The sequence below is a fragment of the Maylandia zebra genome, linkage group LG16 (assembly GCF_041146795.1).
Source record: "Maylandia zebra isolate NMK-2024a linkage group LG16, Mzebra_GT3a, whole genome shotgun sequence".
Classification (NCBI taxonomy): domain Eukaryota; kingdom Metazoa; phylum Chordata; class Actinopteri; order Cichliformes; family Cichlidae; genus Maylandia; species Maylandia zebra.
Window position 1 is genome coordinate 25,938,187 of NC_135182.1, and position 17,092 is coordinate 25,955,278.

The following is a 17,092-nucleotide window of genomic DNA, read 5'->3' on the forward strand; positions in this document are numbered from 1 at the left end:
CATTTCAAGTTGCTATACATCAATACAACTGATATAGCCCAAATTTTAATAATATGTAATGTATGCATTAAGTCTATAGTAACTACATAAATTGCAAAAAAGTGCAATAAACTACAAAAAAATTTAAAATCGTTTTTGTTTTTTTACATATATTTCTACTTAGAGAAATTTAAGAGGTTTATCCCTCAAAACTTTAAATACAAAAAAGTTGCAAAAGTATTTTACAAGAACAGGAAGTTTATCTTGAGTGTCTAGTTTTATTTTTGAGATACACCAATTTTTATATACTGCAGAAAAAACCAAAATAAATCCTATAATGCAAATTTGCAAAGAAAACAGCATTTGCATCAAAATAAACTTTCTAAAGCAGTGCAATTTGAGTTCTAAGCATCCTAGAAACTATTCAGAAAAGCATGAAGTCAAACATGACTTTTAAAAACACCAGGATAGGTTTATAAAGCCCCAAAAGTAAAAACCTACAGTTTCCGCGAAATGACGTCACCTCCGGTTTTGGGCAAGTAATGGCAGTCATGCGATAGTTCGCGCTGACGTCAATGTAGGAAGTGTTATGAACAGCTGCAAAGCTTGTTTCTGGATTATTATGTTTTTGTTGCTGCAAGTGCTTTTTATGCAATTTTTGCAAAGCTATATGTGGAAGGAAACCGTGACCTAGGACAAGCTGATGGCATAAAATGTAAGTTCAACTCCTCCAGTTTCATTTGCAAAATACAAATTATGCTAACTTACATGGTTCCGGTGACCGGTTCTACAGGGATTTTACCTCCTAGGACCTGGTCCACATATGTGTACATGGCATTTTGGGTTATTTAGACCAAAATACTCAATTTTGCTCTATAAGGGCCTGATATCCACTTACGAGGACATTATACTGCTATTTTTTTGTATTGAAATTTTATATGAATATCCTCATATCTGGCTCTCATTTTTCTTAGAAACAAAAATGAGGTGGGGAAAAAAAATCTGGTAATTCTTTGTGTTTACATTCATCAGGTCCCAATATGCCCAAATATCAAAGAGAGATTAAAAATGCATGCCATGAAATTTCTTTTCTTTTTTTGCTGGGAGTTGTCAACCCTATTAGTTAGGTATATGCAGTGTTGGGAAGGTTACTTTTAAAATGTATTCCATTACAGAATACATGCCCCAAAATGTATTCTGTAACGTATTCCGTTACGTTACTCAATGAGAGTAAGGTATTCTGAATACTTTGGATTACTTAATATATTATCATGCTTTTTACAACTACGTGAATGTACTATTGCTATGATTTATTACTATTACTGAAGGTCCGCGGCTCCGAACCATAGTAAAGGGACCTTTGGCTAATATGTCGGGTTCCGTGTGGGCCCATAGCCGAAAAATAGCTTTACTTTGTTGTGTGGGTCAACTTTGCTTGCGAGAGACAGAGAGAGGCGTTAAAAGGCTGCTCCAACGGAACTTATTGTTTCGGAGGAAAACACAAACACAGCGTACAGTCCAGTCTTAATAGCTCACTTACAACTGGGTTCCTCAGGCACTCTTCTTGCCTGCAGTGGTTATTATTATATTTACATACTTCCAGCTCCCGTTTCTGCTCGATGATAACTCATACTTTTCCACTCGCCTTTTTCTCCCTCCTGGCGCTCACAGACACATAATGGGTATGGCAGTCCATTCTCCCTGCAACACGGACTACACTTCCCATCAGGCTACATTCTTTAGAGCTATGCCTGTAGCATTCTGCCTATTAGCTTAGCACAACAACAACAAAAAGGCGCTCTCTCACCCAGGAAACACGCAGAGAGAGAGCGTCACCCTGTAACCATGGCAACCGTAACGCTGCCACCAGGAACAACAGAACATAGCTGTCAAACAAAACCCAAACAGTCCTGACCCGCTACAATATGAAACAGGAAAGTACCGCCGTGTAATCCATTTATTTCAACAAAGTAACTGTATTCTAAATACCACCTTTTTAAACGGTAACTGTAACGGAATACAGGGAGTGCAGAATTATTAGGCAAATGAGTATTTTGTCCACATCATCCTCTTCATGCATGTTGTCTTACTCCAAGCTGTATAGGCTCGAAAGCCTACTACCAATTAAGCATATTAGGTGATGTGCATCTCTGTAATGAGAAGGGGTGTGGTCTAATGACATCAACACCCTATATCAGGTGTGCATAATTATTAGGCAACTTCCTTTCCTTTGGCAAAATGGGTCAAAAGAAGGACTTGACAGGCTCAGAAAAGTCAAAAATAGTGAGATATCTTGCAGAGGGATGCAGCAGTCTCAAAATTGCAAAGCTCCTGAAGCGTGATCATCGAACAATCAAGCGTTTCATTCAAAATAGTCAACAGTGTTGCAAGAAGCGTGTGGAAAAACCAAGGCGCAAAATAACTGCCCATGAATTGACAAAAGTCAAGCGTGCAGCTGCCAAGATGCCACTTGCCACCAGTTTGGCCATATTTCAGAGCTGCAACATCACTGGAGTGCCCAAAAGCACAAGGTGTGCAATACTCAGAGACATGGCCAAGGTAAGAAAGGCTGAAAGACGACCACCACTGAACAAGACACACAAGCTGAAACGTCAAGACTGGGCCAAGAAATATCTCAAGACTGGTTTTTCTAAGGTTTTATGGACTGATGAAATGAGAGTGAGTCTTGATGGGCCAGATGGATGGGCCCGTGGCTGGATTGGTAAAGGGCAGAGAGCTCCAGTCCGACTCAGACGCCAGCAAGGTGGAGGTGGAGTACTGGTTTGGGCTGGTATCATCAAAGATGAGCTTGTGGGGCCTTTTCGGGTTGAGGATGGAGTCAAGCTGAACTCCCAGTCCTACTGCCAGTTTCTGGAAGACACCTTCTTCAAGCAGTGGTACAGGAAGAAGTCTGCATCCTTCAAGAAAAACATGATTTTCATGCAGGACAATGCTCCATCACACGCGTCCAAGTACTCCACAGCGTGGCTGGCAAGAAAGGGTATAAAAGAAGAAAAACTAATGACATGGCCACCTTGTTCACCTGATCTGAACCCCATTGAGAACCTGTGGTCCATCATCAAATGTGAGATTTACAAGGAGGGAAAACGGTACACCTCTCTGAACAGTGTCTGGGAGGCTGTGGTTGCTGCTGCACGCAATGTTGATGGTGAACAGATCAAAACACTGACAGAATCCATGGATGGCAGGCTTTTGAGTGTCCTTGCAAAGAAAGGTGGCTATATTGGTCGCTGATTTGTTTTTGTTTTGTTTTTGAATGTCAGAAATGAATATTTGTGAATGTGGAGATGTTATATTGGTTTCACTGGTAAAAATAAATAATTGAAATGGGTATATATTTGTTTTTTGTTAAGTTGCCTAATAATTATGCACAGTAATAGTCACCTGCACACACAGATATCCCCCTAAAATAGCTAAAACTAAAAACAAACTAAAAACTACTTCCACAAACATTCAGCTTTGATATTAATGAGTTTTTTGGGTTCATTGAGAACATGGTTGTTGTTCCTCAAAAATACAACTGGCTAATAATTCTGCACTCCCTGTACAGTTACTCATATTTTGTATTTTAAATACGTAACGGCGGTACATGTATTCCGTTACTCCCCAACACTGGGTATATGTAATTATAAATTAGGTTGTTTTATATAGCGCCGCTGTGACGTAAAGGGGATACAGCCTGTGTTTTGTTCTCGTCCTTGCCTTAGGTACTGCCCTGTTCAGCTGACTCCATTCAGTAATTAGGCCTAGGAGTAGTTAAGGTCAGGATGGGAGCACCTGAGTATCAGAGTGTTACTCTCTTTACTGTCTGAGCTGTGTGCTTGTGATTGTTTACTGCTCAGTGGAGCAGAGAGTGTTTTGATCATTTAACATTTTTGACCTATTATTCTTTTGACTAACTTCTAGGTTTTTGTAGTATTTCTTCCTTTAAGGCAGCTAAAGTGCCTTATACACTTAATTATTAATTAAAGAAATTAAGCTCTTTTTCAGTTTTTGCCTTGTTTACTTTTTCACTCCGGATGTGTTCACTGTTACTTCCCCAGTTCCCCAAGATTTTCTAGGGAATGTGACAGTTCTTTGATGTTTCAGCGAGATTCTTGTTTACTGGAATAAACTACAGCTGTTGCTGATGTGAATCAGTACTTTTAAAAGTATGGGCTCCCGAAAAACAAAACTTTTGTGTACTTACTCTGTGCATTACTTACTTATTTCTGGTGTAGTCCATTATGATTTCAGTCATTAGTTCGGTGTATGAATAAACAATCCAGGTGAGAACAAAAACACAGTAAAGACATCAAGAATACCTCAATGGTCTGCTTAATTCTATTGTTTGTTTAGCTGATTCTTTAATTCTTTAATGTGATTTTATGGCTATAGATAATACAGTCTATAAAATTGTATGTAATTCTGGCTAAATAGCTCTCAAATATACCACACAAAGAGACCGCACAGAAAACAAAATTCTAGATTGGACTGTTAGAAATACAGACTTATTGGAGGGGAATGGTGATTCATGTGAAAGAGTAAGCTTGCTAATTAAATTATTTTCTGCTGCTGAGTCTTGGCACATTGCACTTCATAGTTACACACTCTTTGTGCACTTTGTGTACAATAGCATGTAGTGTCTTCAGCAGCAGTTTCTCAACAATGCCAAGAGGGTAAACATACTGAAAATGATACCTGTCTGTGTGTTTGCAAACCAGGTCCGTCTCTGGTCGGGGCTTTAAAGAAGGACTGGGCTTCTCCAAACAGCATTGCACTCTCCTGGCAGCAACCTGAACAGACAGCACTCCCGATCATTGATTACGAGGTCAAATATTATGAGAAGGTACTAAAATACTCAGCATATGATTCAAAGGGCAGATATATCACTTCTCAAGAGGAATATGTCATGTTTCCGGTGAATTATTAAGCTCACAACATTAATTTAACAAGAAAAGGCAACTTTGTAGAACATCTCAGCAGTACAAATGTGTCATACGAATGATTTACTGCCTGTAATATTTGTTCCTAAAAGTGATCAAAAGAGCTTACAAGCTCTCCATCACTACAATGTGGCTGGAAGGTAGTATTTGTCACTGCTTGAAAAAATATCAATGACAAATGTATCTTTTAAAACTTGGTCAAAATATTCTCCGCAATGCTGAGACTTTTGATCATCCCTCTGTTCTGCCCCACAGGAACACGAGCTGCTGAGCTACTCATCGACACGCACCAAAGCCCCCAGTGTGATTGTCTCGGGTTTAAAACCAGCAACTTGGTACGTCTTCAGCGTGCGCACCCGAACAGCTGCCGGATACAGCTCCTACTCTCCTAAATATGAATACGAAACTACAGGAGACTGTAAGTACCTCAGACAATCTACAGTACTTATTTGTTGTACTGCAGTAAGGCCAAAAAATAGGGTTTTTTCATGACAATAATAATTTGTCATTCAGTCTGAGAAAATCAGGTTTAATATTGAAAAATATATTTTCAACTCTAAATAATGTGTTGTTTTTGCTCATCTTCAAGACGGTAAGTCGGCGATTCAAGATGCTAGTTGCAACCAGCAGCTCAGGTTCAAGTGTAGTTCATGTAGCCTCAAGCAGCACCTAAGGCAGCCTACATCAGAGGCGCCACAGCAAATAATAAACCTGGATGTGAGACCACCTTCAAGTTTCCACACATAACACCACCACTTTCATATCTCACAGCTACTAATTAGAAGTCGCCTGGTTCCCAATTAGGCACAGTTATATCTATCGGAAATGTTGGTGTCAGACGTACAGTTTTTATTTGTCAGTTCAGTACAACAACATGAGCATTTTTTGTTGTTGCTTTATAAATATATTATATTCTTTTCCCCTCCAATCAGCCTGTAGTTACAGTTATTATAGTTCCAGGTCAAGTTTGATTTTTGTGTTTAAACGTGGAATAACAGCAGCAAAATCTCTTTACAATACTCGATCTTTAAATGCCTTCTTATTTCCTATGTATATACAGTGCGGTGCAAAAGTCTTGAGTCTTGAGAGGTGTTTCCCTAAGAGCTACTAGCTAAAAACTTGGCATATCTCAGCATGCTGTGCAACATCTCCTTGATCCATCTATTGATCACTAAAGCCTCATCAAAAATGGTCTCAGTAAAAGGCTGGCTCTCAAGAAGCCAGTCTTAAGAAAAAGAAACTGAGGAGACTAGCTAAGGTATGCTAACTTACACAAGAAGGGGACTGAAAATCATCATCATTATGCACAGAGGAGGTCATCAGAGAGATAACAGTGAATGTCTACAGCCATCTATAAAACACAGAGAAGGCTCTGTCGTGATTTTGTTAAATTGTTCAAATTGATGAAATAATAAGCACAGAAAAATAAAGTGAATCAAATTTTGATCCACCGTGGAATACCATCTGGAAACCATCTGATTGGCAGTGGCTTCATTTTTCAAAATGACAGTGATCCCAAACACAGGGCCACTACACCTGGATAGAAAACACACGATGGAGTAGACATGGATTTAACTACAATGTGAACATTTGGCATCTCTGCAGTGTGAATTTCATATAGGTTGAAACCACAACCCCTGAATGCCTAAAAGGTCAGAATGTCACTTGCAACGGCGATCGAAAAACTGAATACAATCAACAGGGGAGTCTGACAAAACAGCCTTGATGTTTGGTGTACTCTGAATCAATGTTTTCTCCCAGTGTGTATGTGTGAGTAGGTGCTTTATTGCAAGTCTACTCATAAAATACAAAGGTCCAGATGCCCTTTTATGTTGGGTCAGGTATTGTTGAGGGGTGATTTGGCTTCATAGTGGCCCTCTCCCTTCCAAAGCTGCAGAGCTTTGCTTTATCTGTGGATCAGAGAGTGCTTGGCCAAGCCTTTGTACTGCCTGGCCTTTTATCTGAAAGAAAAAAAAAAGCAGTTTTGGCCCCTGTCGCTTTCTCCTTCTGTGTCAGTCTGTCTGTCTGCCTGTCAGTTACTGTCACCGCAATAGGTTTTCCATCCGTCTGTGTATCTGTCTGTCACTTCTGTCATCCCTTTCCTCACCTTGCATTTTTCATCCCCTCCTCTGCCACCCCTCTCTCCCTGTGCACACCTCATTACAGCAGCATCAGTCCAACACATCTGTTTAGTTAGTGATGTGAAGCTTAGGACTAGGAAAATTGCCTTGTGTCATGTGACCACTTTCACTCTACCATCCCCTAAATAGACTGTAATTATTTTTATCAACCAAAACACACATATTCTCGACAACCTCCGTTCACATATGTGCTCTTGGCTCTATTCACACACACGCACTTAATGTATTAACCCACATGAGGCTCGCTCTTTGGGCTAGCGACCACGCACCCAGATCTCCAATTCATATTCATTAAGCATGAAATATTATAGAAATAAGTTTGGTAATAGCAATCATCTTTCAATTATCTGGGATTCGTTAGCCTTGTGACAAGACACAGAAAAGGGAAAATCATGAATATCAAATGGGTCCAATTTAACCAAATGTTCATGGACTAAATCACAATTTCATGAATGAATAATATTAATTAAACAGCAGCAGGCAAATGAATCATTCCCGTGTGAAAGTTAACTGAGGGTTTTCTTGCATTATGAAGAGCAGATCAAACATGTCTCCTAATATCTACCTATCAAGAGAGCTTACATGGTCTATGCATACTACACTGATGATAAGAAATAATGAAGATGATGTTGAATGATTGTTTTGCTGAAATCCTCTCACTTCCCTCTGATTTGTCCATGTTTATTTTTATCTTTTTTAAGTGCTCTTACTCCGCTTTCCATGTTTCTAACATGATGATGTTATTTTACTCTTCCCCACATAATGTCTCTGCCCAGCTACATATTTTCCTTCTCATCTCATTTTCTTTCCTACTATTTCTTTTACCTTCAGCCTCCAACATGGCTTCTGATCAAGGCCAGGTGTTAGTGATCGTCACAGCAGCGGTTGGTGGTTTTACTCTTCTTGTCATCCTCACTCTCTTCCTCCTCATCACTGGAAGGTAAGATGGATATACTTATCCTGGTTTTACTCAGAGTGAATATTTCACTGCATGGTTAGTTTCAACTGACATCCACTCTTGTCTGTGCATTAAGTGGAAATATCACTTTAGTTGGGTGGTGTTGTCTGTGCTTCAAAGGTAGATATGGTAATCACATAATTCATTCTTCCTATTGGTTAGATTATTTGGTTTCATTGTGCAGATATCAGTGCAGTGTAGAAGCCCCAAAAGACGTTCGTGTAAAGTTTTGCAGCAACAATGTCCACGGTGGCAAGTGGGGAGTTTTGATAAGTGCGCTGACCAAAGTCATGGTTTGTGCCCTATTTATCCGTCATATATATTTAATAGACTACAATTTGTTCATGTAAATAGAGAGTCCTCTTTACACACTAAGGTTAATTATGGAGTTCCACAGGGTTCTGTGCTAGGACCAATTCTGTTTGTCTAATATTCAAATTTGTTTAATGATTTGAAACATTTAGGTGCAAAAACATTTTCACATCTTTGATATTTTTATATGTTGATGCGCAGAGCCCTAAGTGATCTGAACATTTACAAAATGTCATCTCAGGCTTCAGGCTACAGGATTCAGCCTACAAATAGTTAAGGAGGAGGAATATTTCACTTGTTACCGTTAGTGAAGTATGTCGAAAGGTAACCAGGCGTCTTTAACAGCAGACAATTTGGCTTGTCATGACAGGAAAAGTACAAGTGCAGCTAATACTGTTAGGGACGGCTCTGATCCATTTAAGTATGACTGTAATGATTCATTTAAGTATGACTGTAATGATTCATTTAAGTATGACTGTAATGATCCATTTAAGTATAACTGTAAGCTTCAAAATTCCTTACAGTAATGTATGTGCTCAATATTTCCACAGAGCATTGGCACAGCCTTTCACTACATTTGCTTCAGCAATTACCTTTGGACACAGAATACCACTAAAACCCAGGGAAGGGAAGGACATATCAACGAATTATAGGGTTATATATCGTTTGTGCGCACTTATTTTAAGAACAAAATGTGAATTTGTGTAGAAGGTTTTGCCTTTATAGTGATTTAAATAATTAAGCAATTTTTAGTTTCAATTATGTATTAAATTGATAATGAGGAGTTTTTGAACAAACTAAATTTCTAATCAGTTTTGCCAATTTATCACATTACATTAGGTAACCTAATAATTCAATCAAAGCACCAAATATATTTGAGGAAAAAGAAACACAGACAGACACACATGCAAAGGAAGAAGGAAAAAAGGTAAATCATTAGTCTGCCCTAACGTTAAAGATGCACATTCAAGTATACTATGTGGGCAGATGCACAGGTGTGTAACTCTGCAAGACAGAAAAGAAAAGCAACAACACTTTCAAGACTCTATTTCAGAAGCTAGATTTGGAAGCTAAATAATTTTCAGTTTCACTATGAAGATACTGATCAAAAAAAAAAAGTAGAATTGCTCACAAAAAGTGAAATATTCAACATCACAAATTAATCTTCTGTTTGCAATATATTTAATATTGATGTTGATTTCGCAAACATTTATGGAAACCATTTTTAAAAAGGAGTTTTGCGTCTTTTGATAATATTTATAGTAATCCAACAATACGAACCTGTGGTTCCATTCACATGCAAATGACAACAATATAATAGCTCCTGGTAGTAAAACAATGGATTGATCTCCATTGATACAAATTAATTAAATCAAATAAAGAACAGATCAAGACAGCTATTATTTTTCTAAGAAATAATCTTTGGTAACACACAGAGTCTGGATAATTTACAACACCCACAGAGTTCTAAAGACAAATACCAAAATTTGAATTTGGATTTAAAACATCTACAACATTGATGACCTGTTTTGTCCAAAATAGGAGGTGGAAATGAAGCAAGCTAAGCAAGAGTGCATTATTAAGATTCTGACACCTTGACAGCAAAATAACTGTTTAAAAAATGTATTTTTGTATTTTAGTTTTAAAGATGGTGAAGATTTTCTCAGTCACATTTGCTGGTAGCAGTGATATAGGCTCCCAGATTGAATTATTAAGACACGCTGTCCGATCAGATTGGAAATCAAAAGTGTTCACAGTCAGACTGAATTGAAGTAAAAGGCGGACTGTCATAGAGGGAGGAAGATGAGATATCATTTAAAATATTCCGAACAACACACATCGTCAGAATATCTCTGCAGAGAGACATTGATACTGTTCCAGTGGGTTATCTGTGTGAAAAATCACAGAAATAACAAATGCAAAAATACAGGTATAAAGAGAAGTACAATGTTTCTAAGGCTGCAAATCTCATCTTTTGCACCTTGTTTTTTTATGCATTTGTCACCAATTGCCTGATAAACTGATTATCTTTCACACAATTACACAGTTTTTAATATGTAAAGATGCATTTGACTGTTTCTCTTAAGTAGACTGATACTTTTTATATAATACCTTTCTACTCTAGCTAAATAAACAAAGTACTTCTAACTAAAAGTCTCATTCACAAGTGCTGTATTCAATGCCTTAAGCACTTCCCTACTATGACAGGCACAAAGTGGATGCAATATCTTGGCCAATGATCCTTCATTACATAAACTAGAAAACCCGAGGATCGAACCACCAACATTTCCATTTGTAGACAACCAACCGGCTTGGTGGGCTGTGGTTCACAACTCTGACACTCCTGAGCCAAAGCACCCCAAGCCTACAGGGACTGGTATTAATGGGCACTTTTCCATTCAAGTAATATAACATGAGCCACACCTATACTTAGCTTTCTAGATCAGCAGAGATCTGGTGTGCGGAGGGTGTGAGCCATAACACCCTGAGCATATGTAGTGTAAATGTATACTACAATATACCTCTCACATTACTGCAGCTGACTAGTGTCCCACCAAGAAGGCATTTGACATTAGGAAGGATTTGGGTTCAGTGGACAAAAATGTCTGTTCCATATAAAGTGTTTGATGTCTTTGGACGAGAGCTCAATCAAAATACTCCAAGTTAATGATTTTCATCAAAGATTTCCTGCAATTCCTTTTAATGGGGCTGACAATGAATTAGATACCTGGCGTTATTGGTCTCCGGATATCCAAGTGATTTATTTATTTTTGAAAAATAAATGACACGTGTGGGTATAGCGGTGGTGTGCAGGGTCTTTATGTTTGAGATTAAGTAACCCCTCAGGACCCAATAGTATGTGACCCAATAGTTTATGAAGATTTAACAAAGTGCAAAGACAAAACAAAACACACACCATAATTGCTTAATTCACTCAGCACTGACTCAGAAGTCAATGTGAGCGGATTTAACATGCAGGTGGTGTTTTTAGTTTCCTTAACATTATTGTCCTTAGCTTCTACCCAGCTTTAGAAGCACATGCTTTAAATGCCTTTAAAGCCTCTGGATGGAATGTGTGGACCCAGGACGTTTTTATTATCTAAACCTGACCTTTGACCTGATATTTTCTAATGCATTTCTCAATCTCTTACACTCATAGTTTCATCAGAAAGCTTTAATTCAGATCAAAGACATGGACGTGTTTCCGCTGTGCTTCAAATTCATTTTGACTGGGAAAGATTATTGGAACTTTTAGAAACTGCAACTTGTACTTGAACTCTTCATCCCGGTTGCCAGAGGACTGCAACCATGAACTTCACAGATATTATTTTATATTTTCTTTTTTTTATGTTAGATGTGCAGTGAACACCTTTATTGTTGGTTTCATTTAAATGCAAAAGTCCGCAAAGTCCAAGTTTAACAGCTGACATTTAAAGCATATTTTGGATTTTGGTAGTTCTATGTGATCTATGTTTGTAGGAGGGTACTTTGTTTAAGATGGCACGCACAAACTAGGTGCAAGAGTTTTTGAATTGTAGTACAAGAAGACTTTTTTTACCTGAATTTGTCTAATAGCAGTCACAACAGCAGTTGGAGTGTTTTTTGACTCCATCACAAGCTATCATATCTGCAGTCCCGCTGCCCTGTGTAGGAGGAACTTTCACTCTCTTTCAGTTTCAAAAAAGCTCCAAATGTACTTCAGCTGCCTGGAAAAGATGGGAGCTTTCAGTCATACGCCTCTCATAGATGTAAGGTTGTAGAGGACTTGCTGTATGATGACTGTTTAACACCTGGCTGGCCTAAAAGCTTACTAAATTTACATCTATGTTTGCTTTCTGCTTATGCTAGATTTGAAGAGTGGGAGCTTCTATGAGAATGAAGGTGTCATGATTACACAGATGTAGCCTAGTTGAAGAGTTTTGCACTACACTGCTGCAATGTTTTTTAATCATTTTCTTCATATTTTCTTTAATCCATCCTTCCTTTTGTGCCCTTTGTAGCCTCTTCAGCAGAGCGGTGCACTGCAGTGAGGTGACTGTGAGGGATGTTAGGGTAAGAGAGGAGTGGTTTGAATTACACTGATGCTTTGATTAGGGCTCTAAGCAAGGTTGTTTTACTGAGGTGTGTGGGTGGGTAAAGTGCTTTTGAATATGCGTGTGTGAATATGTACTCTAACAATGTTCGACAGGGCAGAGAACAGTGGAAGAAGCCAAGGTCTTTGTGTGTGATAGCCGGTATTGTGTGTGTGTGTGTGTGTGTGTGTGGCCTCCTTACAACATGAAAGCCGGTGAGACAGAAGGATAGGCGGATAAAGGGGATCAGAGGACAGGACTGGAAAAGACTGATAAAGGCACATGCCACGATTTCTTTAATGAACAGCTTGACCTCATCAGCAGAGGTCAACAGTAGCTTTCCAAATCCCCTTCTTGTCCTCTCTGCCACTGTTACAGTTATCTGCTCTGTCTATCAGTGTCCAGGATCCCACAGACTTCACTTAGCCGAAACCCAGTCTGGCAACCGGTGGCTCACAGCCCTCTGACACCTGCTCTAATCTGGCAACCCGGATTATGTTAAGTCTTCAAAGAGAAGAAGGCTCATATGTGATCACATGAACCCACACACACTTGCGGAAGCAAGCGCCAACACTTTCTCCTCTACTGCACTGTCTGCGTTTTCACCCCAAACTTATTCAGTCACAGCCTGCATTATCCTTTCAGTTAGCCTGGCCTCTCTGTCATTCTGGGGAGGTTGTTTTTGTTGATTAGAATAGTTACTGAGGCAGCACCTCTACCTCACATCACATTTCATACAGAAAAAATGTATTATTAAAAAAAGAAGAAGAAGAAGAAGTCTCCTGCATAATTCATGTGGCTGCTGATCCAGCTGAAGCTGTGGAGAAAAAAAAAACCAGCCATGAGGAAGACATCAACTTCTCCTGTTTCTTAAAACTGCAATAATCAATAATGTTATTCAAACAATTTATCATGTCTGTCTGCTACAAATTGGTGTCACGTGGAATCAACATAGGCCTACAGAATATCTGACTGCAGCTCCTGTCTGCTAGCCAAATAAAGTTTTTTTTGTTCTTGATGTTTCCTCAGTTCAATACGTAGCAGTGTGAACTTGATTTGTATTTCATATGGCTGTATATACATACAGTAATACTGGATAGGAGCAAGTATAGGATAAGTGTGACCACCTCTGTTAAAGCAGTCGATTTGACAGTTTGCAGGTCTGGAGCATTCAGGTGTGTAGTAACACAATGCCCCAGTCTTCCCAAGAGTTGACATCTCAGCACATTCAACCCAAGGTCAGATCAGACTGTGTAATGCTCAAAGTAACTGCAAAAAAGCTAAGAGCTACATCTGTCAGATTGCAGAAATATTTGACAGTACAATTAGAAAAAGACTGAATAAGTTTGACGTGGTTGGAAGCGTCGCTAGGAGAAAGCTTTCTTTAAATTGAGCGTGGTGGCACTGCAGCTTAGGTTTAAAAAGTTGCATCTGAACAAGCCCATATGGAAAAGATATATATATAAATCTTATAAAGTTTGTATCTGTCTTGTGTGAAACTTGTATGAAAAGCATATAAGAGTGAAAACAGATATAAGATCCCTTGAAAAATTCTATAATGAAACTTGTATGTTTTGGATACTTACTAAAACAATGTATGAAAGTAATGCGAAAGTGGCCACTTTCATGAGTAAATCATGTAAGCCTTATATGATTTACTCATGAAAGTGGCCACTTTCATGAGTAATCACATATAAGTTTTTACTATTTCTTTTCCGTATGGGAGTACAGATGAGACCAAAGTGGAAATGTCTGCCATCCAGTGCCACAACTGGTGGAAACACATCATGTAAGGACAAACGTTTCATACCAGTTATTAAGCACGGTGTTGGAGAGGTGATGGTTTGGACTTGTTTTGCAGCCACAGTATATGAGCACCTTGCAGTCAACCATGAACTTTCACTCTGTACCAAATATTCTAGAGCCAAATATGACATAATCTCTTCAACAGTTAAAGCAAATCTACAACAGCGTGGCTGAGGAAAAAATCATTTACAGTGTTGCAAAGTTGAAATGCTGTGGTGGAGCTGTGCATCCACAAATGGGCCCACAAACCTTAATGAAGTGATGCAACTAAATAAGAGTGGGTCAAAATTCCATCGCAATGATGTGTGAGACTGATAAAATCATACACAAAACCCTTACATACGTTATTCCTGCTAAAGGTGGTTGGTTCTACAAACCATTGAATCATGGAGTGTACTTATTTTTTTTATTTTTTTGTAGCATAAAATCTTGTGAAAACATCAAAGACAGCTACCATATACTGTATATACCAAAATGTTTCTGGTCAACTGAAAGATATCAGATATTATTTTTATTTATTTAGTTATTAATTTATTTTGTAGCTTTTACTGGCCCCTGCAAAAATGTATTGGTAGTTTGATTCTATAGCACGTGATTTTTGCATTCAGTATGAATGTTATTCTTAAAGATTTATCAGGACAACAAGGATAGTATATATAAAGTCAAACAAATGAGCCAAAAGAGGATTAAAGCTGTAGAGACAGTAAAGAAATTCCTTAGAGGTGATCTTTTAAAGAAGTTCATCTGATTTAATGTTGCAGGTTTAAATGTTAGTCGTTTTTTACAGCCTTAATAGACTTTCGCAAATTTCTAGCGATAACTAATTTTTTTTTTCCCCTGAGTTTTACCTCGGTATTTTTGGCAATTATTTTTATTATTCATTATTCTATATAAGCGTTTGTTTAATTGATCTGTGTCACTTAAAATTCCTAAAAGCAGGATTTACTTTGTTCTCATTCCTGATGAATTTAAGTAATCAAGAAGTATTGTATATTTGTAATTTATCACTAGTCAATTTAGACAAGAAATATAGTATACTGTTGAGGACTGGGGCATGAATATCCAATGTGGCTCACCTTGGAAGGCTAAAACATACAAAGATACATTAAATATAGTAGCCTTTACTCAACATAGGCCTATGTTTTAAATTCTTTGCTTTTATTTTGGTCCATTTTTACTCAGGCAAAATTACCCAGTACTCCTTCCATCTCTCCCTTGATGTCTGTGTGGAACTAAATGGCTGCAGCTGTTTGTAATTACTCTCTTTCTATGACTTATTTATCAAACTCTTTGGTATATTAAGACTTTTGCCGCCTTTTGTTGTCTTGGGCATAATGGGGAAGTGATGACTATACTGCATAATAATAAGAATAGTACACAAACTTGAAGGAAAACCAGCTTATGAATCTGTTTATTCTTGTTATGTTAATAGTAGCGTGTGATTTTAGTTGTGTTGTATATATTTAAGCTCGAACAAGTCCCAGAGCAGTGGAAAAAAACCAAAAACATGCAGTTCCATCACGTCCCGCTGGAATCAGGACAAGCTGCAGACCTCTGTCACTCACCACCACCAACTTCATCCCTCGTGGACCACAGTGGTGTGGAGGAGCAGGGCTGAGAGAGGCAGACAAGTCTACAGCAGTGACAGTGAAGCAAGGACTCTCCTCCGAAGTGACAGTGTGACTGTGAGAGCTCTCTGTTCCTGCTTCTGTTCTGTCTCTGTTGGGGGTTTGGGTCAAGTCTCTGGGCTCTGCTCTTCTACTTTGCTGCTTCTCATTTAAAGGATAACTATGGTGAATTTTCTGCCTCGCTCCGCAGAGGTATTTTTGCAGCACTGTTTGTCGCTTTGTTTGCTTTTCAGCGAGCTTTTGCAAAAGCTACCAGGATAAATTTACTGGAAGAAAAAAAGGATGAAAGTTGCATTTTGATGGTGATTTGAATTAGTATTAAAAAGAAGCAAAGAAAAAGGCAGAAAAATAAGGAAGATGAGCTTTCACAGTAGCCTTTTAGATTTGTAGATTTTTCTTATTGCTAGCAAATCCTTTGAAAAGACCAAACCCAACAATGAACTGACCTAACTAGCAAATGTCTTTGTAACAAAAGCCTGATGAAGCTCATTCATCATTTTCTTCATTTCAAAAATATACGGGGAAATATAAAAAATAAACAAATTCAGCTTTTCAAACATGCTCTTTGCTAATAAATATAACATCTGAATAAACACCAACCTTTTAATAAGCATGAGACTCTAGTTTTGTCACTTTTACTCTTCTTGCATGCTGCGTGACTGTAAGAAACAGGCAATAGAGTTCTATATTCTAATAAATGATGAAATATGAGAAAATTTATTAGGGGATACACCAGCGGGACCAAGAGCCCCTCATGCATATGGCTATTAATTAAGCCCTCTACTGCAAGAGGTGTTTTAAAATTCATCAGTGATACATCCTCTGAGAGAACTCCAAGCACCTTTTAATTTTTTATATAACTATTTTTTACCTCACTGCTCCCCTCACACTGTGCCACCTCTCACGCAACCATGTGCTTCACAGGTAGCAGTGCCATGTTTAAATGAATCCATTACTCCGTTTTTAAATAACAGTGAGCCGTTTTAATGGCCGACGGTGCTTCGGCATAAGATGCTTCAGAAAAGGGATGATTTTACCCAAATTATTATATTCTCCCTTGGATATTTTTGAATTATAACTTTACAGATAGTTTTATGTAACTATTTAAATGTTAAAAAGTCAGTACTTCGACAGTTTGGATGCTGTTTTAATGGCTGTTCTGATGCTTTACTGCAGCCAACTTCAGTTGCTGCTTGTTTGTAGGTCTCTCTCCCTTCAGTTTTGTCTCGAGTGATTAAAAAGGATTCAC

At 38.3% G+C, this 17,092-nt stretch overlaps 1 protein-coding gene across 2 annotated transcripts in view; it reads left to right on the forward strand.

The window, feature by feature from the left end:
* LOC101465476 (ephrin type-A receptor 6) overlaps positions 1-17,092 on the forward strand; it is a 180,133-nt gene that overhangs the window by 142,243 nt on the left and 20,798 nt on the right. For both annotated transcript variants that reach the window (XM_004555569.4, XM_014408236.3), the window contains 3 exons: positions 4,704-4,828; positions 5,181-5,343; positions 7,898-8,006. In XM_004555569.4, coding sequence (XP_004555626.1) covers positions 4,704-4,828; positions 5,181-5,343; positions 7,898-8,006 — 397 coding nt within the window. The remainder of the gene's footprint in view (positions 1-4,703; positions 4,829-5,180; positions 5,344-7,897; positions 8,007-17,092) is intronic.